Source organism: Octodon degus, unplaced genomic scaffold (genome assembly GCF_000260255.1).
Source record: "Octodon degus isolate 3935 unplaced genomic scaffold, OctDeg1.0 scaffold00307, whole genome shotgun sequence".
Classification (NCBI taxonomy): domain Eukaryota; kingdom Metazoa; phylum Chordata; class Mammalia; order Rodentia; family Octodontidae; genus Octodon; species Octodon degus.
Window position 1 is genome coordinate 1,094,661 of NW_004524883.1, and position 10,121 is coordinate 1,104,781.

At 42.6% G+C, this 10,121-nt stretch overlaps 1 protein-coding gene across 1 annotated transcript; it reads right to left on the minus strand.

Annotated features, from left to right (window-relative positions):
• Positions 1-6,310: 6,310 nt before the first annotated feature.
• LOC101565093 (cathepsin G) lies at positions 6,311-9,312 on the minus strand. The gene is made up of 5 exons (XM_004647488.1): positions 9,258-9,312; positions 8,402-8,549; positions 7,430-7,565; positions 6,975-7,229; positions 6,311-6,502 (listed from the first exon to the last, which is right to left on the minus strand). Exons 1-5 carry the CDS (start codon positions 9,310-9,312, stop codon positions 6,311-6,313), a joined length of 786 nt encoding a protein of 261 aa, XP_004647545.1.
• Between the last annotated feature and the right edge of the window lie 809 nt (positions 9,313-10,121).

Genomic DNA, 10,121 nt, shown 5'->3' on the forward strand with positions numbered 1-10,121 from the left:
TAAAATATTTTCCAGTTATACAAACTCAAAATATTCTAATATCTCCAGATGTTGCATGTAGAAAATAACAAAGAATATAATCTAGAAGGCAAGAGAAGTTGCTGTATGGTCCTGAATAAAGAATAAAGAGTTCTCAAAATGGTAGTTATGCAGTACTATGCAGATTATAATTATATTAGATGAACCCATTTAAAAAGTCATTGAAGATTTCCATGAAACAGTATCAATCTTATGTCAGGTTATATACATATTTTTTCATGTATGTGTGCATGTAAAAGACATGGAAGAACTAATATAAAGTCAATGGAAAATGGAAATACAAGTTTTAAAGTTTCTAATACTAGGAGAAAATATCATACCATGTCTTATAAGTAGATTGTAAGTAAAAGAAACAGTATAAATCATAATAATTAAAATTATACAATATTCAGAAAATTAATTAAATATTAATTAATTCAAAATTAAATTAAAAGTTTCAAATGCTATTTTATTAGTCTGTGTAAGGTTGGCTTTGCCATCATGAAATTCTTTAGTTGTTCTTTGTCATGGAAGTATTTCACTTCTCCATTAAACTTGATAGTTTTGCAGGGTATATCAGTCTGGGTTGGAATTTGTTTTCTTGCAAGACTTGAAGTACTTTGCTCTGTGCTCTTCTTTACTTGATGGTTTGTGAAGAGAAATCTGCTGTTATTTTGATATGTTTTCCTTTAAATGTGATGTGTTTCTTTTCTCAAGTGACTTTGAGTATACTGTTCTTGTCTTGAATTTCTGGGATCTTGATTATTATATGTCTGGTGTGGTTTTAATTGGGTTGATGTTATTTGGAGTTCTGCACATAACTCCAGTTGGCTGGCTCTCTCAGGCTCACCTGAGAGTCTGTTTTTAGAGTCTTCTTGGATTTCTGCCCCCAGAACACATCTCTTGTCATACCCTGGCTCTGGCCTTCATGCCTGCTCACAGGAAAGGCCTTGAGATAGAGCTGCTGATGGGGGTAGGATAAGCAGCTAGGAACCCTGAACTGTGAGGTGCTGGTGCAAGGAAGTCCAGGACAGCTGTTCTGAATAATATTAGAAAAAAAAGCATTTTCTGAAGCAGGATAGAAGTCATATAAATGTGATTTTCATAATCTGGTTACCCAACTCATCACAGAGACTTTTCTTGGTCTATTTCAATAGCTGTGTGTTTCTGAATTTAAAGCTTACCCAGTATAAAATACTTACTTAGTATAATACTTAGAATAAACAACCACTGTTTAAAATAACCTTTAATTCTCAAAAATCTTCTTTAATTACTCTATTGATTTCTTAGGGGTGTTTTAATCAATTACTATTCAGATGGACACTACTAGATAGCTTACAACAGCAATAGCAGCAGCAGCAGCAGCAGCAACAACAACAACAACAAATTTTTTCTTTCACAGTTCACAGTTTGAAGTCAAGCTGTCAATAAGTTGGGATTCTCCCAAGGAAGGCGTTGTTCCAGGCCTCTCTCTTAGCTTCTGGTGACAGCTGGAAAACATGACAGATGCGTTGCTCATCTCTGCCTCTGTCTTCACACAGCTCTCTCCTGTCTGTGTTTCTGTTCTCTCTTCTAAGTAAGTTATATTGGTTTAAGTGTTCTTCCTATTTCAGTATGACCTCATTTCAGCTTCAGTACTCTGGGCAACACCCCTGGTTCAGGCCCATGACTCCAGCTCTTCCTGGGAATTCAGAAGTCAGTCCACAGGCGGAATGGGGACCTCTTTGACACAGTAAACTAGTTCTGTGCACCATGTTTAAGAACATTCCTGTCCTGGGGGCACTAGGGAACACTAGCCTAGGCCTGTTTCCCTTAGATGAAATGACTATAGTTGTGACCATTCCTGCAGTGGAAGGGGACCAACTTGTTATTTCCGTTTTCTGATTCTAAAATAATGACCTATCCTATTTCCCCAAAGAAAAACTTAAGCTTCTGATTATTAAAAATAATCAGAATACAAAATACAAAAAATAATCAAATACAAAATTGCATTTTGTAAAATGCAGCATATCACAGCACTGGGTCATAATGTAGCTGGGGGTTCTTATACTGCTGAACATAATGTAGAAACAATGCTGATAGAGTGTAAAAATCAAGGTGTTCCTTAGTTATCCTGGGAAATGTTTTAACTCCAAGTAAATCATTTACTCCAATTCTGATCATTCTTCACTTGTCTGACTGCAGGTACTATTGAGAGACTTTATCGCCTTTCTTTGGGAGAAAAATTTGCCTGACTTTTGAGATCAATTATGTGCTTCCCTCTGAGCCCTATTCTCTACATACAATCTTATGAGGCCACTTTCTTCTAATCACTGTATTCTTGTTATCATTTATTGCCCCTTCACTCCTCTTCCTCTTTCTTCTTGAGGTTCCAGAACTGGATGGATAAAATTTAAAGTATGTCAATAGAGAAAGTCCTGAAAATACTTGAACAACTCCCACTGTGTCACTTAATGTAAACGTGAAGATGTTGGGAAGCCACAGAGAGGCTAATATCAGCTGAGAGGCAGGCTGTGAGGAACCACATAGATCCATGTTGGATATCCTCTCTGGTATGTATCCTAGAAGGCTGGATGGTCACATGGCTATAGTTTTGGAGAAGAGAGAATGGGAGGAACACAGTCTCCAGAATGAAAGAGACCAGGGCTGGACTGATAGTAGTAGGGTTACTGGTGGTAACCCTAACCCTAACCCTAATCCAAAATGACATATTTAAAACCTTTGATGTTTTGTGACTCCAAGTGGTAGAGTGAGATCTTTTCCTTCCTCTGGGGTGCTGAATGATTTGACACATGTGACATGATCATCAGCAAACTTCCATGAATTCAAGTCATGCACATGGACAATGACAGCAGTAGAGAGTAATCTGATTAAATAATGGATTTTTTTGAAGTTAGAACTAGATATTCTTACCTTTCTATTGATTTTTTTTTTACCCCATCTTGGGCACAGGAGACTCAAAGAACAAAGCCCAGAGATCTGTGGGATCTAGATTAAGGCTGCTGAACCATCTAGTTATTGAGTACTTTTAGTCCTTATCCTTAATCTCCAGAACTCAGCACTACTGCAGCTGTGGTGATCCACCTCTAACCAGGCCCCAGCTACTCATAACACCTTCAGCTATGAACTCATTGATGGATTAATTCACTGTTGAGTGTAACATCCAATAATCCAATCATCTTGCAAGTGCCGAACTCCTTACAACCATTTATGTCTTGATGGATGGAGAAACAGAATCTTCCATCCCCACTGCGAAGTAGCCCTGTGCTGCTGTCAGCCATGCTAGGTGTGGTCTAGAAGCTAGGCAGCTTGCCATGAGCAGAAGGGTTGAGCCAAACTATGTGAAGGCCTGTGAGTGACTGAGTGATGAGTGTGTTCTGAACTTGGGACAGAATGGCCAGGACTCATCCCAGAGTCCATCCCAGAGTCATCTTTGCCAGAACATAAGGCAGACTGGCACCATAGGAGGTCCTGACTGTTTTCCACAGGTTGCAGCCAATGGTTAACATGTTTGTGGGGACCAGGATGGAGAAGTATTGAGAGTCTCCCTAAGAATAGATCATGGTGTGGTGAGTGGTCTCTTGGGTCCACCTGTTTCCCTCAGCCCAGCTCCTCACATCTGTTCACATGGGTTTAGTCATGAAAACACTACGCTGATGATGGGCCTTCCTGGTGTATCCCCTCCCCAAGACTTGTCAATGTCAGAGGATCAGGACCCCAATGAGGCAGTGAGAAGAAAGTGTGTATATCCTGAGCATGTGTGTGAGTGTGGATGTGTATGCTAGAAGATGTAAAAAAGCGGGGGTGGTGGTGGTGAAGCTCTAGTTAGAGATTGCTCATGGACAGTGTGTATGACATGCTCTTGGGATCCCTTAGAAACCTTTCCTGCAGGTAATCCAGAGATAAGTAGCTGCTGACTGGGACAGAGAGATACAAAATGAGATATGTGTGCCCTTGAGTTTTGAGAGGATTGGGTCTGAGACTGAGCAGCGCTTTGAGGGCTTTAAGTAAATGTCACAGAGAGAAGGCTGAGTGGGCCTTCTCCACTGCCCACTTCTCCTTCATGCTGGAAAATGTTCTTTCCATTTGCTAATGCAAATAATTAATAATGAGGCTGTCATCCTCAGAGCATGGTCAGTTAGCAGACACAGAAAATGACTGAGGGTTGTCTAAGATATATTTTTGATTAAAATTTTGTTGATAAATGATTTACATGGAGTACTAGAAAAATGACTTCCATTTACTGAACCATTTATGCATATAACCAGTTGAGCTTGATATGATATCTGTTTGGCAATTATTCCATTTAAGATGGAATAGGCATTGCAAAAGTTTAGATAGTAAATGTCACACAGCAAGGAGTAATTGACATTTTGATGTACCTAAGAAAACCTCCCAGCTGATTCTGTGTGGTTACCTTAAAATATTTATAGCCTGGTTTAAAATTATGATTTTAGTAATATTTTACTTGAATATAATATTGATTTATACAGCCATGTATAGTCATTGGGGCTAATCTTTAGGGAAAGCATGTATATTATTTGTTACTATGAATACTTGACATTTTTATGTGGAATTTGGTGTAACTTCTGAATATTAAAAGTGTGAAGTTGGAGCTGGCCTGATAGCTCAGCAACTAAAGTGCCTGTTTAGACAGAGTGCAGCAGCCAGGGTTTGAGCCCTGGCATGCCATGCCGGCCCTATTCCTAGGCTGCACTGAGACAGCAATTCAGACTGGGCATTGTGGGACATGTCCATGTAATCCCAGCATTTGGGAGGCTGAAAACAGGAGGATCACTATGAGTCTGATCTATGTAATGAGACCCTGTAGGTCCTGTATCCCTGTACTAAATGTGAAAAAAAAAAGATGTGAAACAGACCTTCATCACCTTCACAGTGAACATGTTCAGTTATAGCACTGTGTGGTTGATGTTGTGTAAAATTTTATGACTAAAACCATGGTTCTTGATGTATACTTTGCTTCCATCTTTTGGTGATTGTGAATATGGGCATTTGCTTAATCTTGCAAATATTTTATCTTTCTTTTAGTTATTGTGTAATTTACTTTTATGCATATAGATCTCTAATTCATTTGATGTTTATTTTGGAATATGGTCTATAATAAATTAGGCCTTTAATGGAATTGTAAATCTGCTCCTTGTGTCAACCTCTCTTCATGGACATAAATGGCACATAGTTTTAGTTAGAACATACTTCAATATCTAGTAAAGGGGATTGTCTCCCATGGAGGAGAGAAAATTGCCTTGAGGAAAGATATGTCCTTCTAGTGTGCCAAAGATGGTCAGGAAAATGAGTCCTGGGAGAGAGGGGGACCATTATGGTTTTGATTCAAAATGTCCCTCAAAGGTCACATGTGTTTAGAATTGGGGATCTGCAAGATGATTGGATTATTGGGTGCTGTACTCCCCAGTGGATTAATCCATCCATGAGCTCATAGCTGAATGTGCTGTTAGAAGGTGGGGCCTGGTTAGGGGTTGACTGATGGTGGCACAGATTGGGAGAGTGTATGCTTGTGCACGACTCCTCCCGTTCACTCTCTGCTCTTGGTGACCATAGAGTGAGGAGCATTCCTGTGCATACTGTTTCGACCTTGGAGTCAGCTGAGTATACATGGACTAGATCCTCTAGTCATGGGCCTTGGACTAGATCCTCTGAGGTCTTTAAATTTTCATAGCTGGATATTTTGTCCCAGTGACACAAAAATGAATAATATAAGGCCCTATTATTACAGGGAGAAAGAAACTCATTCTGATTCTCAAGATTTTGGGAAGCATAAAAGTTTCATTTGATATCATTTTCGTGGAAGAGCTCAACTCAGTCATGACACATTTGTTGCATGTTTGCTGTAGTCTTTGTGTTTGGTCCCTCCAAGATTCTTATGCTGAAACTCAGTATTCAGGTTTATGAAATTTGGAGGGGAAGCCTTTGGGGCCCAATTACATAAGGGCAGAGTCTATGTGAATGGGATCAGTGCCTATACTATAAGAAACCCCAGAGAACTCCTTTACCTTTTCTGATATATGAAGAAACAGCAAGAAGGTGTCTGTCTACCAAGTCAAAGTGGGTCCTTACCAGTCACAGAATTTATCTTGGACTTCCCGACCTCTACAACTGTGATAAATAAATTTCTGTTGTTTACAAGTCAACGTTTTGTTATAGCAGTTCAAACAGACTGAGAGAGCACTAAAAGTTGTTTAATGAACAAATATCTGCACCCTAGATGTACATTTTTAAAGCTCTCCTGGAACTGACCTGTGCCCCAGTAAAACTGTCAGTCACAGGAGGATGACCATGATTGTTCAGTCTGATCCTGCCGTTTGAAGCATTTCATTGTTCTCTTTATCCAGGACAGATAGCTTGCGATCCTGGTGAAGACTTCTGGAGTGGTTCCATTTTCCTTGTCACCATAGGAGACAATGCTCTGGGCCACATTGTTACATACCAAGGGGCCACCAGAATCCCCCTGTAGGAAGAGAAGAGACAGGACACTAAACCAGGCCTCTCTGCTCCTGCTGCCCTAAAACCCTATTTGTCAGAAAAGGCAGGGGTGAATGGTTTTCTTAATGTGTGTGAAATGGCAGATTAGTGTGGGTATAGGACTGCAGCCTCTGGATTTTTTAGTGGCTGGGCTGGAGCCCTGGCTATAGTTACGTCTCCAGATCAATGATGAGATTCAAGGTGCTTTGACCTTCTCCAGGAAAATGCTACATATATATATGTGTGTGTGTGTGTGTGTGTGTGTGTGTGTGTGTGTGTGTGTGTGGTGGGCTTTTCTTCTTTTCTTCCATTCCTCCAGAGATTATATTGATGGGAACCCCCTCCCCGCAAGTCTCAGCTGCCAAACTGAGACTGTGGAGGAATGGAGTCTCTTCCCACCACTCCATCTCTGCCCAGGCCTCTGTCCAGGAAATATTGGCAGATGATCATGCACTTACCTGGAAGGCAGCTTTCTTTTGCTTCGGATCTCCCACACAAATCTGAGTCCGACTGCAGTAAGAAGGAAAGCGACGGGTGCACTTCTGATCGCTCTGCACTCTCAGCTGCACTTCCTGGAGTTTGTCTGACCACCTGTTCAGGCTGATCCAGCCCCAGCCAGTCACTGTGCACAAGGCCCCAGGCTTAGGCTTCTCCCCAGCATTTGGCAGGGCCACTGGCCTCACAAATCTATTCTTCTTGATTCTATTCCTCAGCTGTCAGGAAAAGTGCAGGAGATGGGACTCTTATCAGTGGTTGGGGACTGGTTGTACAGTATACACCTCATGTTCCTCCTTGACCACTCTCCAGAGTCCTGCTTTTGCTGCCTCCATGAGAGTGTCTCAGGACACACTGAAGCCACCACACTGGGAGATACCAGGCTAGGCCAAGAAACAGAGGATCAAACAGGCAGTACCTGAAGTAACATGATGTCATTCAGAGCATTCTTCTCATTATATCTGGGGTGGCGGATGGCTCTAAGCACAGTGATCTGTTGCTGGGTCCTTTCCTGCTTCTCAATGTTGTGGGCTCCCAGTGTGACATTTATGGCACTGCAAAGCAATAGGTGGCCTGTAGGTAAGTACAGGAATCAGAAGCTGTGGTAAGTAACTCTGCACTTCCATGGACACCTGCAGGAGGGCTAAGACTGCAGCTGGAGAGAGGAGGGAATGAGAAAGTCCCTGTCTCAGTTACTCTTCTCTCATTACTGGGACAAATACCTGACACCCAAAATGAAGGAAGGAAAGGCTTATTTAGCTCACAGTTACTGGAGGTTTCAGTCCATACTCAGCTGGCTCCAAGGCAGGGTGGCACATGGAAGAGAGCAACCTTTTCTAATGGTGGCAGAAAGCAAGAGTAAATAGGAGGAGTAGCAGCAACAATGACTACAGAGAGCAAGTGTCTCTCCCTTAAGTTGCATTCAGTCTGTACACCCCAGGCTGGGTGCAGTATTCACGCTCATATTCCCAGAAGCACCCACACCCATCATCTCAGTGGATCATGAGTTAGTTACACTCTAGAAGTCTGCCCCATGATTACATGAACCTTTGTGGGGACAACTAGACACAAACCATAACAGTCCCAGAGCTGAATCAAGACCCCTGTTGTTCAGCATCCCTGAGCTGGGGATGACAGGCATGGTACCTAAAGTTTGCTCCTCCAGATTAAATGGTAAAATAGCTTGAGTTCTTATTTTGAGCCTCAATACATGCCTTTCACCTTGTGTTCTTTTCTCTTCCTTTATATCAGCCTCTTGCTTCTTGTTTCCCCCATCCATCCTGGTCTCTTTTCACCCTGTCACAGCTACAGTAGTGTTGCTTTCAGATGGCTTCTGAGTGGGTCCTCTGTGTCTGTGCTACTGTAACCCGGGGAATGCCTGAGTCCTCACCTTCCCCAACAATGACCTGCTGTCATCACGAAGTCTTCTCTTACAAGGAATCCCCCGCAACTGCTCCGACCTTCCGGGCCCTCCACCTGAAGGAATGCCATGTAGGGATAGGAGTGGGGTCTGGCCTCTTGTCCTCCAATGATCTTTCCTGAAAGGAAGCATTTAGCACTTATCTCTGTGCTTGAGAACCTACAGTGCAGGCATAGGTCGGTGGCTTCAGAAATTCTGAAAGGTGGAGGGCAGGAGAGATGGTGTGGGAAAGAAGCTGACAGTGAGGGGGCCAGAGACTGGAGAGGGCTCCTAGGTGCTGCAGACATCACTGCCATCCTAGAGCTCCCTCCCCTCCTCTCCTCTGAAAGCAGAGAACAGTGGCTGCTCCAAGAAAGATCTGCTCTCAGTCTCAAGTATGGAGAGAGGCTCTGCTGTAATCACAAGCTTTCCTTGAAGTTCACTGGCACTTTATTTCTCAGGGAGCTTCCCTCTCTCAGAGACTAGCCCATAGGCAGCAGAAGCTGGGCATTTAGGCATTTAGAAACTGAGTGGATAGAACTGTTACTACTGTGTCTTTATCTCCTGGGCTTTGACACATGGGCTACAGAATACTTTTATATAGATCATATTTATACTGCACCTACAAGCTGGGGCGATTTTCCAAGACTTGTACACATTAATAATTTTACTCTCACAGGTACTCTATAAGATTGTTACCAATAATTTTCCCATTTAATAGTTGAGGAAACAAGAGATATGGATTAAAATGCATGCTCAAACATTGAAATTAAGGTGTACCAAGGCAGAGTGATCCCAGAGTCTGTGGGATGGGATCAGACTTCTGAGGCTGACGTTGGTCACTCACCTGCCTTGGCCCCAGGGAGTAGGACAAACACCAGCAGAAGCAGGAGTGGTTGCATCTTGCCTGACAGTCTGCTCAGTCAGTTGCTGCATGTTTGTCCTCCTGCTAGACTTTTAGCCTTTGAGAGAGGAAGGAAGGGGTAGGAGGGGGACTTCTTGAGCATTCACAGCTCTGTTGTCCTGCCAGTGTGGTGGTGCAACTTCCAGGGCTGCCTAGGAGGTTTGGCCACCAACTGCCAGTGCTCTGGGCAACACCAGGGGCACACCAACATCCTGCTCTACCTCTCAGTTGCTGAGTGAGTGCTGACAGCAGGAAGAGGAACTCAGTGCAACAAGCAGGGGGCCTTGGTGCTGTGGGTTCTAGAAACCTCAACCCACCCAAGCCCCAACACCTCCAAGAAGACAGGAAAGGTGGCAGATGCCTACTCTCACCACTGCCTATCCCTATGAGTTAGAGCTCCCGTCCTTTGGAATTACAAACACTGTGCTAATGAATACAAATTCCCTGGATTACACATTCCTGTATACTTAGTAAGGCCTGAACAGGGGTGAATAAAACCTGGTGTGCTAGGCCAGGTGTGTGAGATGCCAGGAAAAGTCAAAGGAAGCAGAAAAGGAAGAGTGAAGCTTGGCTGTCCTGGCCACTCTGCCTTCCTGTTACTCCCATTTCTTTCTTATTTTTTTTTCTTTTCAAAGTTTTATTGATAAACATATAGCAATGAGACAGTTTCAAATCAAATCAAAAGTACAGTTTCAACAAATAATACACTGCATATATTCTTCTTTGTGGTTAATTGCTGTACAAGATGCAGACTTGTGATCCTACTTACAAACACCATTAGAAAAAATCATTCTATTCATTAAGAGA

Coding starts and splice junctions, on each gene's coding strand:
- LOC101565093 (XM_004647488.1), bottom strand. CDS start 9,312: ATGCAACCACTCCTGCTTCTGCTGGTGTTTGTCCTACTCCCTGGGGCC. Junction 7,566..8,401: donor GCAGGTCATTGTTGGGGAAG/GTGAGGACTCAG, acceptor ATTGCTTTGCAG/TGCCATAAATGTCACACTGG. Junction 6,503..6,974: donor AAAAGAAAGCTGCCTTCCAG/GTAAGTGCATGA, acceptor CTCTTCCTACAG/GGGGATTCTGGTGGCCCCTT.